The 20,706-nt window shown below is 38.3% G+C and overlaps 3 protein-coding genes across 6 annotated transcripts; 2 read left to right on the top strand and 1 right to left on the bottom strand.

The window, feature by feature from the left end:
* Window positions 1-219: 219 nt before the first annotated feature.
* Window positions 220-2,238, top strand: LOC105683240 (myosin-2 essential light chain). 2 transcript variants are annotated; one of them, XM_012395700.3, is made up of 4 exons: window positions 220-361; window positions 440-467; window positions 1,176-1,481; window positions 1,624-2,238. In XM_012395700.3, exons 1-4 carry the CDS (start codon window positions 359-361, stop codon window positions 1,728-1,730), a joined length of 444 nt encoding a protein of 147 aa, XP_012251123.1. In that variant the 5' UTR covers window positions 220-358; the 3' UTR covers window positions 1,731-2,238. The 2 variants fall into 2 exon arrangements, with proteins under 2 accessions (XP_012251123.1, XP_012251122.1); XM_012395699.3 differs by lacking the exons at window positions 220-361; window positions 440-467 and adding an exon at window positions 534-971.
* Window positions 2,239-2,664: 426 nt separating this feature from the next.
* Window positions 2,665-11,012, top strand: LOC105683241 (ornithine decarboxylase antizyme 1). The gene is given in 6 exon segments (XM_012395702.3): window positions 2,665-2,889; window positions 7,858-7,960; window positions 7,962-8,063; window positions 8,204-8,453; window positions 9,028-9,184; window positions 9,584-11,012. Coding segments are annotated over 5 exon segments (657 nt in total). The 5' UTR covers window positions 2,665-2,803; the 3' UTR covers window positions 9,144-9,184; window positions 9,584-11,012.
* A 1,914-nt stretch (window positions 11,013-12,926) lies between these two features.
* On the bottom strand, window positions 12,927-20,661 carry LOC105683244 (WD repeat, SAM and U-box domain-containing protein 1-like). 3 transcript variants are annotated; one of them, XM_048658178.1, is made up of 18 exons: window positions 20,391-20,661; window positions 19,317-19,442; window positions 19,059-19,230; window positions 18,672-18,817; window positions 17,900-18,126; window positions 17,216-17,454; window positions 17,049-17,139; window positions 16,860-16,969; window positions 16,648-16,790; window positions 16,375-16,555; window positions 16,166-16,311; window positions 15,879-16,090; window positions 15,481-15,758; window positions 15,316-15,406; window positions 15,156-15,250; window positions 14,927-15,088; window positions 14,561-14,705; window positions 12,927-14,479 (listed from the first exon to the last, which is right to left on the bottom strand). In XM_048658178.1, exons 2-18 carry the CDS (start codon window positions 19,424-19,426, stop codon window positions 14,313-14,315), a joined length of 2,715 nt encoding a protein of 904 aa, XP_048514135.1. In that variant the 5' UTR covers window positions 19,427-19,442; window positions 20,391-20,661; the 3' UTR covers window positions 12,927-14,312. The 3 variants fall into 3 exon arrangements, with proteins under 3 accessions (XP_048514135.1, XP_012251126.2, XP_048514134.1); XM_012395703.3 differs by having other exon boundaries at window positions 15,481-15,770; window positions 20,391-20,658; XM_048658177.1 differs by lacking the exon at window positions 20,391-20,661 and having other exon boundaries at window positions 15,481-15,770; window positions 19,317-20,363.
* Window positions 20,662-20,706: the final 45 nt, after the last annotated feature.

Genomic DNA, 20,706 nt, shown 5'->3' with positions numbered 1-20,706 from the left:
TTCAGGTGCACTTCTGACCTTTGCCTGTCGATCTTGTCGATAATTTAGTCCATATTTTTCCCCTCCCATATTCCAGGCGAAAAACTGATATCCCATTTAGCTGATATCGTACGCAGACGAGAGGATAAAGCCTACTCAGGATAAAATAAAGCAAAATTTTAGTAAAATTCCAAGCCAGTGAGTCACTTCCGGCGATCACAAATAGCGTCAAGAATTCTGCTACAGTGTTACTCGTTCTTTGGGTGTTACTACGTCATAAGTCTGACTAGCGAGTGGTTAGTGCCCTGTGGTTACTGGTTAGTCATTTCAGCTTGTTGCGAGTTTGCATCTGACAGCAAACGTACTGCGTACTGCGATTATGGTAAGTTTTGACGTTTTACAGATACATTTTCTTGACCCTTAATTCGGTAAATTGAATAAGCTGTAACCGTGTTTTCAGGCTTCGTATTCAGAAGATCAGCTGGCCGGTGAGTGACTGAGCTCTTAATACCTAAGAGGGGCAAATTTTTTTCTTGAAGTTTATTCAGGTCAAGAATATCTTCGCCTTTTTAGACACGCCCCGAGTCGGTTTATCCGAGATTACCTTTTATGGTTATACTTTTGAAAGTGAACGTAAAGCGTTCTGCCTTTAAGTAACAACTATGATTCTCTCTCAATTTTATTCTACCTACGAAAATTTATTCTCAACCTGACATCAGTTGGCAATTGAGTCTTCATGTACTCAAACCTGTAGTTATCATTTCTTGCTGTTAGATACCAGTTAAACTATATTTGCTTCACAGTAACCTCTATTTTTATATCAAAATCCGAATACCTTGAGACTTTTTCAGTCGCATTGCACTGAAATAGTTTTGCAATCACATTTTGATCATCTTGAGTGATTTTACTTGTTTATCTATAAGCACACCTGTAAACGATGTACGGATACAGTTATCGAGAGCTGTCCAACAGGATGATGTCATCGGTTGAGGGTAAATTATCTCGGTAATATTATGCTCAAAAGTGACACGGTAGCATTGGTATTAATAACATTCCAGTCTTAGTTCGAGGTGTGAGTTTGATATAATATGGTTAACAAATTTAGTTTTCAAGTTTTTTTTTGTAAAGAAGGTCCAGGTAATTTTTCTGTCTTGGAGACAAACAGCATTCTCATTTCTTCCTTTTATTATGAATAGAGTTCCAAGAGGCATTCCAGCTCTTTGACAGTCGCGGAGATGGAAAAATTCACATTGCTCAAATCGGCGATGCCCTCAGGGCCTTGGGACAGAATCCGACCGAATCTGACGTGAAGAAGTTCACTCATCAGCACAAACCGGATGAAAGAATTAGCTTCGAAGTATTTCTTCCAATCTACCAAGCAATCAGTAAATCTCGTACTTCTGATACAGCTGACGACTTCATTGAGGGGCTAAGGCACTTTGACAAAGACGGAAATGGCTACATCTCTTCTGCTGAACTCAGGCATTTACTTACTACACTTGGTACGTAAGGAAGAACTACCTGTGAATTTTTTATTACAACTTAAATTACCATAACATCGATCCTTAATATTTCATTTCAAAAAATATCTTGAGATTTCAGATGAGTTAGAAATTTTATGATGCTATTCTAATAATTACTTAGGTGAGAAACTGAGCGACGAGGAAGTGGAGACGCTATTGGCCGGGCACGAGGATTCCCAGGGAAACATAAACTACGAAGACTTTGTTCGCCAAATTATGTGCGGTTAGATACAGTACTCTATATGCACAGTTTACTAACCCTGTTTTTTCTAGTTTTAGTCTTGTTTACGAACTATTTAAGAAATTAACCTTTTGGTTTCTAATTATAGCATAGGCAAAAGCCGCACTCTGTTCTGTGGATACCGTATGTTGATTGCCCGTATCATATATAGGAGAATTGTACTTTTTTATATCATACAAAGAGAAAAAAAACGAATGGAAGAAAATGAAAGAAAGAATCATTCTAATTATTTGATAAGTAATCTAGCTAGTAAAGTGTCGTGCCTTGACCGAATACCTATTATCTCGATTGTCCCGCGCCCCACACGTGGTAGAATCATTCTAAACATATAATATAGACGAGATCAAGTACATACATTCCAAATTACCCGAAATCAAAAATTTCTATATCAGCATTTCTCTCTCCCTTGCTGCAGTGTGGTTCCCCTTTGCGATGTACCATTGTAATTTCTATATCTATCTAGATGGAATAAAAGTAATGCGTTAAGAAAACAAATAAACTGAAACGCCTGCTTTGATTCCTAAAGTATCCTATCTTCCATTTGAGAATTTTTGATGGAAGATGATTTATCTATGACTACACAATTAAACCTAGCACATGCATGTTTTTTTTTATAGCAACCAACGATAAGATGTTGCAGTGCCATCGATAAATTGATCAAGGGCTTCGGGGAGCTGTGGAGAAAAAAAATGTCAAAGCGATGAATTTTTCAAATAGCACTTGAAAAGTTAGACACATGATTTTTTTTCTTCAAAAAAAAATTTGCAACTTGAAATTTGACATGAAATTTTGAATTTTGAAATGCAAGCACGCATGCGCGACGCGCAGGATACAAAATGGCGGAACGCAATTGTGACGTCACAGATGAGAGAGACAGACCTAGTCGCCTATTGGGAAGTGGCGAGGAAGAATTCGAACAATCGCTACGAGCTACCGGAGTAGGCAGGAGCCTCACTGTTGAAAGAGACTCAGATTTTACACAGCCAGTATCGCTTGAAAGCGCAAAATTCTGCACGAAGCAGTTCATCAAAATCAATCAAGATTTTACGAAAGAAGAAGTATGAGTATTAGTGTCAGTCAGGCGTTAAGTAATTGTGAACGTAGTAAAAACGAAGAAATTATGCCGAGTTTAATATCCAGTAATTGGTGAGTTACCATCTACACTTTACGCCATTTTTATCATAAGATTGTCGCCATCTTGCGTACTCTTAATTGCCATATTCTTAATACTTGGTCTTGTTTATGTTATTTTCCTATTCGACAATCATTCATTTTCACCTCCATCTACCTTCTAAATTCATTCGTTACTCGTATTGCGAAATATTTTTCGAATTTTAAGTCTCGTGTCCTGATTTCATCGGCCATATTTTTTTTCACCAAATTTGTAATTGTCATGTGATAAGATTATCAAAGTACAACAGATTCTGTTTTGATCCCCATATACTTGATGAACTTGTTATTATTAAGTTCAAGATCTATCAATTTTTTATGATATTATTGGTGTCCTCTGTATTTGAAATTAACTGCTGTTAAATTTATGGTTCACTTCTAGAATCTTCCAAAACTTTTTTCTTCCTCTTTCGCTCACTTCTGTCCATGTTTCTTTTAAGGTCATATCCTAGATAACTGCTTATTCCTCGAGTCATTGCTGACGTGTTGCTTCTGTTCTATCATTGTCTGAATTCAAATTCCTAATCGTACTAGTCTGAAACTCATTGGCCAGTCAGAACGAGAATGTCTTTTTATTGCGTCAAATCAACAAGTTATCACTTTCACCTAAAATTTACTGCCATGGTGTAATTCTAAGTGATACTTTGCTATGAATTCCCAACAATTCCCTCGATGTTCTTCAAGTTATACAAAAAGTCTCGAACATTGTAAAGTCATCATAACTTCCTGGATAATATAATGTGGAACTCTTCCAGATCTGTAGAATTATGCAATCATTAAAATTTTCATATGTAGGTCTCATGAAATTTTAGTAATTTTGATAGTCTCTCAAATCTTGAGATTTGGTCGATGTTACATTTAAAACTGTATAACGGATATACCTCAGGTCATTTATGTTTATATACTTGAGTAAATATTATTTTTCGTGCTATTATCATTATTTTGTATGATTCCCAAGATTATCTCTACAATGGCAATACGATTCTATTATTCTTGCTGTATTTCTAACGATCTAGCAAGTTTGCCCATTATGGTGATATGGTGTGACTTTTTTTTGTTTTCACGAATCAGTTCTCAAGCCTACCAACTTTTAAACCTTAGGAGCAGGTTTTGGGAAAATTTAATCATATCGATGATCCGCTAACTAACCATTTTCTGTCACATTGGACATACTGAGTTTGACGTCAGAATTTTTATCTCATCTTTTCTTGTCAACTAGGGAAAAATATGTGCGGTTCCCTCATCATCGTCTATTTGTCACCAAAAATTCAATCAGTCTTTGAAAATATACATATATATAGTTGTGCCTGTGATCACTTAATAAATTTTCATGTTCTTACCCGATGGGCATTACCATCAGTATTATTATTCTTAACATTTTCATAGGGTTTTCTAACTTGTTTTGCTCGGATAAATGTTCTCAATTTCTCATGGTGAATGATAGAGTGATGCAATCCAAAGTTTAGTCAGGTCAACTAGATAGCTAACTTTAGCATAGTGTCTGATACTTATGTACAGAGTATTTGCACAGGGTAATGCAAAACCCGTCCCAAACAACCCTGAGTATTATTTGATGACCTAATCACAACTGCAGAAAATATAACGAATTCTTTGTATAAACGATGATCAGTTACCATACAGCTATCATTATTGTGCATGTAATATCTACCTATGTACATACAATTAACGGCTGGTTTGAATTAAACAAAGATGTCTGAGTCAGCATGTTAGTATAGATAAATGTAGAACGTAGTTTCCTACAATTGTAACTCATTTAGTACTGTAACTATCAATATACTCATAGATAAAAACATCAACCAATTTGCCACAGAAAGAATGCAGCGGCATTATTTATTCTTCATTATTTATTCTCCGGATTGCTTACACTGTAGCGAGATTTTGATTGTATTTGGATATTTGAGTAAAACAAGAATTGAACAAACAAGAACGAGTACGTATCAGGGTATTTATGGATTGTTTCTTCAAAAATTCTTTCTCAAACTATTTTCTGATGGCTAATAATACTGTGACTTCATTATTCAATTAAAGAAAACGTGACGTATGTATTAGTTGAATATTGTAGTTTGAATTGTTTTTTTTTCTTTTTCTTTTTTAAAAAAATTATTTTTCGAATAGCAGCGCATACAGTTACACAACATGAGAGAAAATTTGATAATGTAATCAACGTGCTAGAATTTTGAGAGACAACATGGAATATTACCAGTTGTCGATGCCACTCTACTTGACTCTTTGCATTCCATTCTTCGAATGCCAATTTAATCGCGGAATTTAATTATTGGTGATTAATTTTTGGTCAATAAAAATCGATTATTGTTGCGTGTTTGCAATTACTTTTTATACCAGGTAAACATTCTTAATTTTAACTATTATGTAGGGTTTTCAAATTAAAATATCGTGAAACACTTATGAACTGCTAACATAAAGTAATGTTATGAGGAAATACTATGGGGATTCTTGATATACACACAATCGAAGAGTCAATTTGCGTCAGTTCCAAATAAACAAGTGAACAGGGCTGTAAATTCTTTATCAATAGTCTGTTGAAATGATATCTGACAATTCGCAGTTGAATGGAAATCATATGATGAATGTAATATTGCTTTGTGAAAAAAAAATTTCACATTGACCCCTCCTTATCTAGGCTTCATTTATCCCGAATTTTTTTCCGGCTCCGGTTGTATTTCATTCTTAGAATGAATTATAACCTCGGAATCCGGTAATGAAACGTGAACCTCGGCTGAAGTATCTGCCACACGTTGCGCTTTTATTATTCACACTGCGGCCGTTGAGCTTTGACATCCCGTCCTCCAGATAACCAAGAATCGAACCTTCTACTGACCACATAACAATTTATAACTCTACTATTATATTAATGTTAACATATGTATAATGACTACTGATCTTTGAATGAACTCAGTTGTCTGGTGCTTTTTTTTTTATTTCTTCTCACTGCAGAGATAAGATACTAACATCATGGATGCGTGCATTTTTATTCTGAATATCTTTACTTTCGATTTACAAACTAATGATAGCTCCTCTACATCTGCTGTTGATAATATGGAGTCAGAAAGTTTGAAATAAACTAGCAACAATTAAATGATTATGACTGACATTGGTAGGAAAAATTCCAATCGGTCAACCGATTATGTTCAATTGATTATTAAAATAAACTACCAGTCTATATCAAGCGACTTGTGTCTGACTTCAGCTCTCTTCAAATAATTCTTATTACGCTAAGGAGCTGTCAATAGACTATATCTTAATAAATCGAGCAAACATTACCATGCTAAGTCATCCAGAGTTTAATATTATCTTGAAAAGTTAATTTCGGTCACATTGATTAAACTGATAATCATTATCATTGAATCCATTTCTGGTTTATCATAGCTTACAGCACTTTCCCGTTTCACAGTTTGCCCCATTTTGATTAAATTTGCTCATCCGCATTCGTGCTTCCTGGAAGTGTGTTTGGTATCGTCTTCTAATTTTTTTAGTGGTATAGGCAATAAAACAGAAGTTAGCTACTTCACAATATGCCAAATATGTTGGAATTTCATTTTGCATGTCCAATAACATCTGTGTGCTAGGTAATATTGATCCTGCAATACTGTAGTAAACTTGTTTGAGCGTCGAGCATTAATCAGGTCAAGAAAAATTAAATTTCGTACCAACAGAAATATATCATTCAGCCAAAGAAACGACAGATTAAATATTGGGTCACTTAATGTTGTACTTCATTTCAAAAATTCCTTTCGAATCCAGATTCTTTATTCTTTATTCCACTATCTTTTATCTAGCATAATCAGTGTCAGATTATTTACTTGATTATCATAAAGAGAAAAGAAACAATACAACTTGTGGTGACCATTATTCATGCTTGTTTTGCACATCAATGTGTAATGTTATGATGCAAACAAAATGACAAGATTTTTGGCCAGATCAAGCATGAATTTTGTTGAAGATTTCCCAAGAGCTAAATCAAAGCCAGTTTCTTTCACCTATACCAGTAAGGTACATTTGGCGTTCTGCCCATTTTAATGACGTCTTGGGCATTCAACAATGTTTTCATACTGCGCGCACTTTGAGTCTTTATAAATTTGGAACACAAACCCTGGTACCAGTCAGTTGATTATTTTTTTTCGACTAGAGATCAACGGCATAGCGCAAGCAATACCAGACAGAATTTGGCTACGGCCAGTATTAACTTGCATTAATTTGATCAGTAGCTCAAGCAAAAATTATCATTGCACAAAATTCGATGGGCAAACCCCTTCTCAAGCAAATCAATTCAATTGATACATTGAATTTATTTACCAAATTATTAGACCCAACAGATTGACTATTTTAAAATGGTTCCGAGGCCCAGGTAAATACAATAACCATACTTTCACTATTTTCAGCAAAAACAGTTTCATCTCTCAAATCCTTAGCATTTGCCTGAATTTTTACAACACAGATGTGATGCCTGTAACATCTAGATTGCCTGAAGTTAGTCTAATAGCCCTGACTTATGCGTACAATATTATTAATTCAAAGGTCGCTAAGTTCAATTACGTTGTTTGAAGTTTCTAACAATGGCGCAGCGAGTCTGATAAACTAAATCAATGAAATAGTTCTTCTGGATAAAATGCATTAATTCAGAGATGAAACTGAGCGAAATGCAAAGTCTGTAGCTTGTTCTCTATTCCTATTTATTGAGGAGCAATGCTGGAATAACAAAAATTATATGTTTCACTCCCACGTACATTACTTGTATTTTTGGCTGCCAAGGAACCTGCGGTGTCAATAATTCTATGACCATTACCTACAAACATGAGTATCTTTGCTTCAAAAATAACGTTTTCTATATATCTGGGTCACGATCCATCCGATGATTTCAGCCAAACAAATCTAATTCGTTAATTTTGTTTGATCGAATTTCAGTGCGATGTCAAGTAAATACATTGAGGAGGGTATGTATGAGGGAATGAGACAACAGCAGCAGCACTACTGTATAACGCTGGGCGTGGGGCCTCTGTGGTGGTCCTGATGCGCCCCATGCCGCCTTGTCTGTCTCAACAGTCAACACAGAGAGCCGCGGCGTGGGGATTAAGCAGAGTCAGCTCTCTGTGAGCTCCCACATCGTTCAAGTGAGATACCAATTTCTTCGTCGACCGATTTTTGGTCATAAATAGAATATACTTCTGTCCAATACAGTGTAGATGAATTGAATTATCAATAGAGATATTTGTCGACAAATTTTATTTTAATGCAGTAATATCGTTTCTAGGAGAATGAACTACTAAATGAATTGAAAAAGCGTGAATCGTTACGCATTACATTCGCGCTACGCTTGACAGAGAGTACTTGTGTCAAGTGGGAAACAGTGGTATGGCAGGGTTGCCTTTACATCCAAGTTCCCAGCTGCCTTCTTCCCGAAGGATCTAAAGAGGGATTCGTCTCGCTATTAGAATATGCTGAGGAAACGCTACACTGCACAAACGTCGTTGTTTGCCTCAGGAAGGATCGCTCGGACAGAGGTAGAGTTAACATTTCAAATATTTTACTTTTCAGAAAAACACGAGATTGCGAATCTAATCGAGTCTTTTTATAACCGTATATTTGAGCTTATCGGTAAGCTTGTCCTGAATCTTTCGGGTCATCGAGAAATGACATAAGTGGCTACACCTCACAATTGGTTTGATTAAGTTGATGCGGTTTTTTAAGTTTCTTAAGTTATTTAAAAAATGAAGAATCGAAGGTGTAAATTATCTATGAAAGCAGCAAACAGCGAATGTCAAGGTTGATTTATTATCAAGGTTAACGTTTGCGACCTTATACTTGTATCTCGACCGGACCATTATGATATTTGAAAAGTCTGATTCAACAAATGGCAAAACAACAAGCCACTCGGATGATCCGGCTAATTGATCCGAGACTCTTGGCTTTCTTTCAATTTTGGCATATTTCGAGTGCTATAGGCTCATCACGTGATGATTTCATTATTACCATTGCCATAAACTATTATTATAAAACCACTTATTTAAAGATATTATTTTAAGAAGCAGTTCTTACTGACAAATTTAATATCGGTTCGTATACGTTATTTTTCAGCTATGCTCGTCCGCACCTTCATGTTCCTGGGCTTTGCTGTCCTACCGCCTACCCACGCACTCGTGCCCCCTGGCAATGATTCCGGTAATCTCTACATGCTTTACGCTATTGAGTAATTGACCACCCACTCAGCTTCACTGTTAAATCTAACTCAAAGGTAACTAAACGCTGTATTACTCACTAAAAGTGTAATGACTTTGGAACATTAGTTGTTGATTTCATCTTGGTTTCACTGTGGAGAATCAATTTTTCTGTTGTCAACTGTTGTTTGATTCTAAGTTAGGATAGGATAACTTCTTCGTGCATTTCATAAATGCATGGCGAGAAAAGTTGAAATAAAAATAAAGGAACAGAAAAAAATTAAAAAAAGTTGCTAACGTTTTGTATTTCAATTAGTCTACGTACTAAATTGAATGTATGAAATCTCGAGACAATATAAATTTTACATTCATTATTCATCGAATATTTAGTTTGCCAATTTGCATATTCAACATTTCTTTTTTGTAATACCAGATGCTTTACTTTGATTTTGAACGCCTTCATTCCAATTTTTCAGGTACCACAGTTTAATCGAGTTAAGGCACAAAGGAAGCCATGTATACGTAGTAAAACTGAAAAGAATACCCACGTCGTTAATTTTATTAAAATTTTTCATTTCGCTGCCCGTGCCATATGCTGCAGTTTCTTCATTTTCTTATCGAGGGAACTGCTAAGCAGCAGTTTGAGTTTCATTTTTATAAAAACTAAGTCGACGAAACTAAGCCAAGTCATTTGTACAAACTACCGATCTAAAAATAGTTACCTATGAGTTAGATTTAACGATACACAGCGTTTAGTAACGAGATAGTCATCTTTAGAGCTCATAGATAAAGAAGCTTTGGAATGAGTAAATTACCCATTCTTTTGAACGATGTTGATAATAATATTAAATCTTATTATATGCTCACACAATATCCCCAGCGTCTTAATAGCAGTTTGATCAGATTTGAATAAATCGTCAAATTCCATCAGATATTTTTTATTCATTTACTGACAATCGTGCGGTTAAATTTATTGTCGAAAAAACTTCAATGTTAATTGTGTGGCAGATTGGGAATTGTTAGAATTTATGACCATAATATCTACATAACTATATAAGTATATACCTATATTTTCGTTTTGTTCATTTATATGAGCATTATACCTTATTAAATTTTTAATTACACTTAAGCACTATATCTATACTGTTGAATGTACTTTATTTTAGTAGATATGTTATCACATCTTATTATTGGCCACTTCGACACATTTCATCTTCGATATATTTCAAAAGTTCATAGCCTTTCAGAAAAATCTAAGTAAATTAATGAGAATACATTCACAGATGAAGAGTTTTGCTGATATTTGAGTCTGTTAAATACTATAATTTTTCTGTCCAATGATTCATTAACATTCGCCTGGATTCTGAAATCTATAAATTCATGATTGCAATTCGGTATACTTGTGAGAAGTGTGCAAACTTTATCGATGCAGATATTTCAAAGTACTGTCCAATATGTGATGAGTATATTCCAATGCAAAACTGATTGCAACATTGGCATTAGAGGCGATGAAAAAATATTCTAATCGTAAAAACGGTGATATGATTGTCACACACCACGAGGTAGTGAGAAAAATGAAAAAAAAAGGACGGAGACCAAACAAATTAGTACAATGTATAACGATGTTCGCCGTGCACTTTTCCCTATACTCACAATTCTGCGTATTTTTAGAACACTTTGAAATATTTTATATTATTTCTATAATACATACCTATGCTAGTTGATATTTAGACTACTTCAATATTACTAATCTGATTTTATTTTAATAATTCCTTAGATAATTCCCAATCAATTAACGTTTTAAGAGTTCTTGCTAATAAATACGCCTCTCAAGTTGTACGAGTAGAGACAACGACTATGAATATGAAATCGAAAAAAAATTATTAAATAAAAAAAAAAAAACAACAAAAAAAAATACAAAACAGAAAAGCCACAAAAAAATACATATAATAGTTGAATAGTTATTCTTGAATAAGTTTCAATTGCTGGTCCCGTTTTGTATGAAATTACAGCCATTATGTTTTTAGTTTTTTCATTGCCCTGTTTCCGTTTCTTATGTTCTTCTTTTATTCGCAACAGAATTATAAATTTGTATGTAAAAATGAGACAAAAGTAAAGCCAATGTACTGAAATCCGCGAAACGAATATATTTTGAATGGGGAAATAGATTTTATGCATTGCGGACCATCGCATCATATATTTAGTATTATACATGATATATTATTATTATTCTCTTATTATTCTATATATTATGATCATATTGAATCGAGTTATGCTACATTTATTAATCATACATGAAAAATAATTGCTGAATCATGAAATAAATGAAAAATTCAAACTCCCATTGTTGGTTTTTATTGCTTACAGGATTGAGGTGGCTATTTGAAACAGCCTCTTCTTATTTTCATGCTCATAATACAGAATATTACTACATAATTGACGTTTCTAGATTTTTTTCCCAATTTTTTCCGGTTTTTTTTTTGATTTTTTAATTGATTTTTCAATTACCGCATCTTTCCCACCTCCTGGAGGCACTTCATCATCTGGAATTGAAGGTACGTCATCCCAGATTTATTCCCGATTTTTTCCTGATTTTTTGCATTTTTTTCCGATTTTCTCCGATTTTTTCCCAATTTTTGGAAATATTTTTGACTTGTGCCGCCCCTGGATGGGTGCGGGCCCCGAAAATTAATTGTCCGCCCCTGTTTCATCACGTGATGACGTCACGCGGTATGTCACGTGGTCAGGTCACGTGACCGCACTCGCCGATACAGCTAGCGCCATGTGGCGGAATTTTCGTGAACTAAAATCCCAAGTTTCTTGCCCCTTGACGTCAGGCAATGTGATGCGTGAAAGAGAGGTAAAAGGGTCAATACTTTTACGGTTTTCCCCGAGCGCTCGGAGCCGAAGGGGTCAATACTTTTTCGGTTTTCCTCGGACGCTCGGAGGCGGTCGTCGTTCTTCGGCGGTTTTCCTCGGACGCTCGGAGGCGGTCGTCGTTCTTCGGCGGTTTTCCTCGGACGCTCGGAGGCGGTCGTCTTTCGGCGGTTTTCCCCGGACGCTCGGAGGCGGTCGTCGTTCTTCGGCGGTTTTCCTCGGACGCTCGGAGGCGGTCGTCTTCCGGCGGTTTTCCCCGGACGCTCGGAGGCGGTCGTCGTTCTTCGGCGGTTTTCCTCGGACGCGGTCAATACTTTTGCGGGTTCTCTCGCCCGGGGAAAACCGCAAAAGTATTGACCCTTTTACCTCTCTTTCACGCATCACATTGCCTGACGTCAAGGGGCAAGAAACTTGGGATTTTAGTTCACGAAAATTCCGCCACATGGCGCTAGCTGTATCGGCGAGTGCGGTCACGTGACCTGACCACGTGACATACCGCGTGACGTCATCACGTGACGAAACAGGGGCGGACAATTAATTTCCGGGGCCCGCACCCATCCAGGGGCGGCACAAGTCAAAAATATTTTCAAAAATTGGGAAAAAATCGGAGAAAATCGGAAAAAAATGCAAAAAATCAGGGAAAAATCGGGAATAAATCTGGGATGACGTACCTTCAATTCCAGATGATGAGGTGCCTCCAGGAGGTGGGAAAGATGTGGTAATTGAAAAATCAATTAAAAAATCGAAAAAAAATCGGAAAAAATTGCAAATAATTGGGGAAAAATCTGAAAACAAGTCTAAGGTCGTGTTGCTTTACCTGCATATCATGAGAAGCTTGCAGGGCATAGAGGAGGTTTGGTAATTGATTAAGGAATAAGGAATAAATAAAAATTGAAAAAGATTCACGAGAAGAGGGGGAAAAAATAAATAATGATGACGGAGTAGTAATTATATGTATGTATTTTGATTCTGGTGAAGAAAATCTGATTACAAAATACAAAGATATTACAATTTGTCTGCTTTTTTAAGCGGTCAAGTACAGCGTTAACTCCAATAATTCGATACGTCAATTAATTGAAATAAAAGATCGGTATTTTCATTAGTTTTGAGTTTAAAATACGTAGAAGAGCTGAAAACTAAGGAATCAGAATTCAGCATTGGCTCGAGATGGATCTATTCCTGAATCATTCGGAAATGATTTGAATAATAATTCCATCCTGAACACCAGAGACTGAAATATAATTTTTGCAATACCCAAGGAAAACATTCATGAAGCTAAACTATTTCTATTCATAATTTTAACATGGAATCCGGGAATACGCTGCTGCGTCCCCGATACAGAGAGAGAGAATGTACCACCTTACTTGCTATTATTCACCATTTCCCTCTCTGTCGTGCCGTTGTTCAGCATTATTCAAAATTTTTATTGGGTCACTGTATAAATACTGTTAGTAACTTTATCGAAAGTTAACATTGCATTAAACCATCCGATTATACATAAAGAGTATCGATTCGATCGATTTATCACAGAAATACAGACTTCCATTTTTCCCCTTGTTTTTCCTAATCGTGGTTTGAAAAGACACATGAAACAAAGTATCACTCAGTGCGTTGAAATCGTGCAAAAATTTGCTAAAAACCTGTATAAAGATCTTCTATGTTATACTATGCACAGTCATTTATATGTATGTGTAATCCAAAGGCCGTTTACCTAATTATGATTTGATTAAGGTTCCAGTACAGATAATATAATTTTATCTTTTGTTAGACACATAGTTATAACGAATTAAGAAAAATCGTTCCCTCGGTAATAACAATGAGGCCGAAAAAATATCATCAATTCGTTTTCCAGAATCAGTTTCGTAGATTCGGAAAAGTATCCGACCTCGTAGAATAGTGTACAAACTACGATACATGCGGAATCTAATTTGGAACGTGGAGATTTCAATACGCAGAAACTAAAACCTGGACCGTTTCAAGAGATTTCTGAACTATGATTCGCGTATACCTATTCAAATAAGTCTGAAACGAATAATTTAATTTCCATGGAGTTATAGATATTTAAATTCTTAGACCATACGTATACTTATTGTTAAACTAAGGCTAACCAAGTCATACACCTTACGACGACTCTGCACTGCGGCACTTAATCTAATTGGTCCGCTCTCGGCATAATTTTTCAAATTCGGATCTCAGCACAGAATTTTTAATAATATACCTCTGGTGCAGTGCTTTCAGGATTTTTTTTTCTATCGTTGCAACGTGAAGAATCGCCGTGGTATTTTATCATCGACGAGTCCGGGGATCGAACCGCGACATCCGTTTGGTTTACACTCTTTTGCCTCCATCCCCGAAAAGAAGCGTGCATATCGCATTTCTCAATGCGACGTTCGCGTTGAAAGTCGTGTCGTGTAACGGTGCGTTTGTCATCGGGCTTGAATATTTCCCGCTCAGAAACCATTCGTTTATCGCCGCACGTTCGTAGGTGAAGCCGTCTGAAAATAAGCATTCGAAACGAAAGGTTCCCCTATCTTTTTTCTCCCTCGTTCAAAGCAGGTGAAATTTGAGAAACGTACCTGAACACTGCACGGGTTCGCGCATGATTTCGTGAGTTATCGGGCACAGAAATTCGTGAGGTATTTCGGTATCATCGTTAATATCCCAGGTGTAGTTGTCTTCTCGCCTCAGCCAATGCAGTTGTTTGGAAAAAGTTTCGACGGTCTGTCAACGACGAGCGAACAAGAGAAAAGGAGACAAATGTTGAATCGACGATCGCCCATGGTCGGTGGAGGCGTAAACACACAAGTGGCTCATATTCTTATCACGTTTCCAATCGGGTAAACACAATGGGGAAAAAGTCGCGCAATGTCCGCAACACGCGACAATTTTTCCACATTATTCCGAAGATTCGAAACGTGGATATCGAACGTGGAATTATTTACCTCTTCGTCGTCCCGAATTTCCAAACCGTCTATCAAGCTCTCTTCGGGCATGGTCAACAAATGACGCCCGTTCAGAGAGGTCCCCTGAATTTTTTCCGCCAAATGGGGCAGCTCGATTTCTTTGAACCATCGCATAACTTCATCGTACTTCCAATCCGCTACCTGGACAAATTATTCGTTGAAAAATATCGAGGTTTATAAACTCGTTGCGCGGACGGACGTTACTCACTCTTTTCTTCGCCTGCCGCAGCCGGTCGGCGAGAATACTTTGGGATATCAATAACTGCGGCAACTTCCATACGAGCACCGTTTTGTCCAACGCTCCTGAAAACGAGAACGAAGGAATGAAAGGAACCCGTTATTTTCTCCGGAACAACAAAACCACGCACCGGTGACGAACAGCGATAAATCTTCGGCGAAGGCACACGCGGTGACGAGGCTGTCGTGGTTCTCCAACACGTGGAGACAAATTCCGGAATGCTGGAGACAAACGGAGAGAAATGGTGAAAGATGGTGAAAAATGGTGAAAATTCATCGCACGATTATCTACTCACCACGCTCCACAACCGCGCGGTTCTGTCCGTCGCGACACTTCCCAATATTTCCCCATTGATCGGCGAGAACCGAACGCACATTACGTTACCTCCGTGCCCGGCCATCAACTTCCACAATTTGTAGTTGACCCCGGGATTGCCGGTCCCGATCGAGTTGTACCCCACTTCTTCGTCGTCGACGGTCCCGTGGATCGTGATGTTCCATAATTTGACCAACGAATCGTTGCCACAAGTCGCCAACAAGTAGCTGGAGTGCCTGGTCGCCCCAAAGCTCGGATCTGCAACGGGCCCTTGGGGCGAAAACCGTATCCCGGTCAGTCGATCCGGAGGATTAACTTTCGGGCGGGGGGGGGGGGGGGGGGGGGGGGGGGGGGAAAGACGAAGGTGAATCGTATCACCTGTAGGCGCGAGAGGTTCGAGGACGGGGCTAAAGTCGGCATCCTGTACCCCCAAATCGTGTCCTTCCTCGCAACAGATCAAAGGGAGTTCATTGGCGGTATCTCCGTCGTCGAAGAGCCGCCAGGTTCCTTCGCTGCACGCGGTCACCAGATAGTCCGAGTCCGGCGTGAAGGCCACGGCGGTCACGGCGTCGGAATGACCCCCGAAAATTCTAGGTGTGCAGAAAAATCGTGAACGAAAATTTCCCCACTCGACAAACTGGGCAATCGATCGTTGCGACGTTTACCGCATCTGTTCCATGGTGTCGACGCTCCACAGAGTAGTTTTTTCGTCATCCCCGGCTGTGGCGATCATTCTCCCGTTCGGGGACCATCGGCAAACGCGTATCCCCGATCCGGAATTGACGAAGCTCGATTTCGCTCTGCCGCCCATCTGCGCGACATTAACCCAGTTCTATATAAAACTCAATCAACACCGATCGATCGATCGATCTACCTCCGTATCCCAGACTATCGTTGTACCGTCCAGAGAACAAGAGGCCAACATCGTACCGCACGGACTGAATTCCACGTGATTCACGCTGTACTTGTGCCCTTCCAAGGGGCTGAAACTTTTCTCCTCAAATTTCAACTCCTCGTCGAATTCCGTGGCTTCCCATATGCGGACGAGCTTGTCCCTGCGAGCAATGACATCACCTCGGATGAACGTTCCATCCCCGAATTGTGGGCTTTCAAATTGTCGGAGATATGTAAAAGTGTCCCAGCTTACCCCGAACCCGACGCCACGAGATTATTCGCGTGAAAAGCGACCGTGTTCACGGCCCCGCCATGATCGTCGATCTTTTGTATCAATCTGACTTTGTTGTCCGAACATTCCGCCTGTTTCACCACTTCTTGTTCGCCCACGAACGTCTGCAATCGTCGCGTGAATAATCGACAGAGGAAAATCAATGAATGAACGAAACGCCCCCGTCGAATTACCTCGGCACCGCTGGTGTAATGTTGTTTCGGACTGCAAGGCTTCACGAGTTCGGAATCTAAGCTCAAGTTCCCGGTCAAGTCCCATACGATGACGGACTTGTCGTTGGATCCTGAGCGGGATAAATTTTAATCGATGTAATTTCGTCCGACTCGCGCTAGCGAAAAGGGGCAATTAATTATCTATCTCACCGGTGGCTACCAAATTTCCGTCCCTGGAGAAGGCGCAACACGCCACGTACCTCTTGTGACCTCCCAACACCGCCATTATTTTCCCAGTGCTCTGAAATAGGGCGAAAGTATTATTAGTCTACGAATTTGTTCGAACGGAGTAACCGGCCAGTAATTCAACAACTCACTGTTTCCCAAATAACCGTGGCTTTGTCCAAACCGCTGCTAACGATGTAGGACCCGATAGAATTAAAACGAACGCAAGTCAACGTGCTACTGTGCTTTTCCATTATTCTAGACAAGCTTATCGATGCAAACGAAGGATGCGTTTCGCATTTATTTTGCGTCACGCTAACTTCCCATAATTTTACCGTATGGTCGTTACCGCATGTCACCAAATTGTAGAGCTTTGTAAATGCTTCGTTATCTACGGTGTAGCACAATAAATGACTGTTTGAAAAAAATCAATTTCCATGCCAGAGAGTCACGAATATCAGTTATAACTATTCAATAATTTTTACACAGACCAAAATTGCAGATTTCAAACGATCGGTATACGCATCGGGACTCTAAGTTTTATTATCATTGTTGTTGTTGTTCCTATCACAGATATATTGATAGGTATATCTATGTTCGTGATGCCGGAAGATCGATATTGAGAGAAATAATAACCACGCGTTATGTACGTGGAATGTATTTTCATGCAGGGTATACGGTAAACGATCCAAAAAAATGGCCACCGATAAGTCCAGGGATCGGGTGACTTGTATCCGATGACATTTTTGATCGATGGCAACGCGTAAAAATTTCACCCAAAATTTCTGACCTTCGGCTCAGTTGAACGATAAATGTCGACGCTGAAATTCACTTACCCGTGACTTCCTGATGGACGGAGAAATCGCAGGAGACGACCCCCAAGTCGTGTGCATCGTCGACGGAAGTCAACGGCGATATAATTTGACCGTCCGAAGTACAAGCGTCGCTCAGTTCAGCTGAAGAAAACAATTTTAACACACCGAATGTGCACGATGTCAATAGCCAGCACGAGTCGGGTGAAAAACAGACGCTCTGTACGGCCCCTTCGTGCTGCTGAAATGTTCTGTCGAAATTGAAAAGAGTTTACAAAATTGTTGAAAGCGAGTGCGAATCTAAAAAAATTAGGCCCACGATACGATGGATTTTATTAATCTCTACGATCGCCGCGAAGAGAAAAAAGCGCACACAGACCGGTTCGCGTCGATGTTGTTTTCTCTCGAAATTACGATCAATAATTCAATTATTAGACTCAAGTAATATGGGTAAACCGTGTACCTGCTATTTTTTTCGCGCTCGCCTGACTCTAATTACACTACCTGTGCGATTCAATTTTTAATCACTGTTCCGCCCGCAACAAGGTGTTGATTCTAGAACGGTACCCCACTTTGCAATAATCGAAGAAGGAAAAAAAAGCAATAAAAAACCAAATATCACTACCGATCTGTCGCACCGAACGCCAATGAGAACGAAACCAACGACAAACGATGATCAATCGATTGTAAATAAACAAATAGATGGGCTATTTTCTCTTACAGCTATTCTTACCCTTTCTCCACGATCTTTTGCTCAATCGAACTCGTCTGATAATTTTAAATTCGATCGATTTACCGTATCAAATTTCGGTGCACCAAATCCCAGACGCAAACTTGACCGCTGTCACCTGCGGTTACCAACAGGGTAGAATCGGGTGAAAATTTGCAAGCTCTAACAGCTTCGCCCCCGGCTTGAACCATCGTGTGTATCCTCGCTCCCGACTGTTGTCAAAAGTGAAGAGAAATAAAGAGAAAAATGGAAAACGAGAAAATAAAACAATTGTATGATTATACCAACAAATAAACTTGCGATGAAGTTTGAGAGAAATTTTCCAAAATTTGACAGACGATTGCATGCGAGGAAAAACGCACAGAAAATTCGAAATTTCTTTCTCCAACTCCAGGATTGTCGAACATCGATTTTAACTTTAACTTTAGAGAAATATCGGAATAATGAACGTACCCTCAAGTTCCATAGATGTGTGGTACCGTCTATGCTTGCGGAAGCCAACATCGTGCATTGCGGGCTTACTTTTACGGAGGTAACTCCGTATTTGTGAGCTGACAAAGGAGAATATTCCGCCTCTACGTAACCCAAACCTTTTTGCCACTCCCATACTCTGACACGTTTGTCCCTGTCAAATGTTATGTGAAAAAAAAACAGTAATTTCAAAAGCAATTCGATATAATTGAACGAAAATTATGGTTTGAAAAAATTTACCCCGAAGCGGTCACCAATATGCAGTCCCCAGCAAAGTCTACGCTGTTAACGTCACTGGTATGAACTTTCAAAGTCTGAAGAACTTGAACGTCCGCCGCAATAGCTGTCATATTTTCCTTCCTGTACCTTTGAAAATTACATAAACAATTACCAATATCATAGTTACAATTTTCGGCGAAACGGTATGCGAGATGAAAAATTTGCTAGAAATAAAATCTAGATATTCCAGCGGTAAATACATTCAACAGAAATAATGAAAAAAGAAGAAGAAAGTTAAATTAACACAAAAAAGTATTGCACATTTGTCAAGCCGTGTCAGTTCATACGGTTTTATGCTTTGTTCGTTATTTTAATTTCGAAAGCGTTACGAAAGAAAGAAGAAAAGTGAAGAAAAGAGAGAGAAATGAAGAAAAAAAAAAGTCACTGTAATAACAAACAGCAATTTATTATCCTTTGTCAGATTTTTATCATCGCGTATAACATGCCCTCTTCGAAGATCCAACCACCAGATCGAAATATCGAATTGTTACCACAAACGGGCAAGCGGCATAAGTACGATCGGGTAAAAATAATTATCTCCTCCGACGAGACTGAATACAAACGAACAATTACATAAATAAAGAGATAAAGAAACGGATAAATAAAAAAATGGATTGTACTACGTTGAAAAAGTCGTTGATAAAGTCTTCAAACTTTTGTGTTATAGGCCTCAGCGGGCTTATACCTATAGGCCTGATGATAATTTATTCAAAGCTTTCTCACACACATTGACTGAATGTAGGAGTGCGTGAATGTGTGCGGTATTTATATGGTTATAGCGATGAAAGAAAATAAAAAAAAATTGAGAGATGACGTGTAGCGAACTATTGATCACGTATGACCGCACATTCGGAAAGAGAATTATTGTAAAATGTATGAGAAATATTCAAATCGAAGTGCAATAATTTTTTGGTTTCGAATAATTCCCAGGGCAGAAAAACATTTTAGAAAATTGCCTTTTTTCCTGCTTTGTTTTTCCACACTGAGATCAGGTGAGAAGAGAAGATAAATCCGAAGAAAATACCTACTACTTACCTATAAAAGGCACGTTTCTATTTCAGTGCACCGCAACAATTATTACGTATATTGTATTTCATTTAAAATTTTTATGATCTCCAAATGTATTTTTCATCCTAATTTTAATACGGCAGTGAACGTAATTCGCGGTTATTGCCGCTGGAGAAGTCTTCGATGTAATTGTAAAAATTAGTTAATTTGTTATCGATAATCGTAAGATTTTTAACAAACATCTGGACAGAGAGACGAGTTGGGTTCAAGGTAGGTAAACCTTACCCGAAGAGCGCAACCAGCGTTATGAGCTTGCTGTTCAACAATTTCAGAACGCATGTCT

Source organism: Athalia rosae, chromosome 7, assembly GCF_917208135.1.
Source record: "Athalia rosae chromosome 7, iyAthRosa1.1, whole genome shotgun sequence".
NCBI classification, from domain to species: Eukaryota; Metazoa; Arthropoda; class Insecta; order Hymenoptera; family Athaliidae; genus Athalia; species Athalia rosae.
The sequence above is the reverse complement of the archived record's forward strand: the minus strand, read 5'-3'. Positions and strand labels throughout refer to the sequence as shown.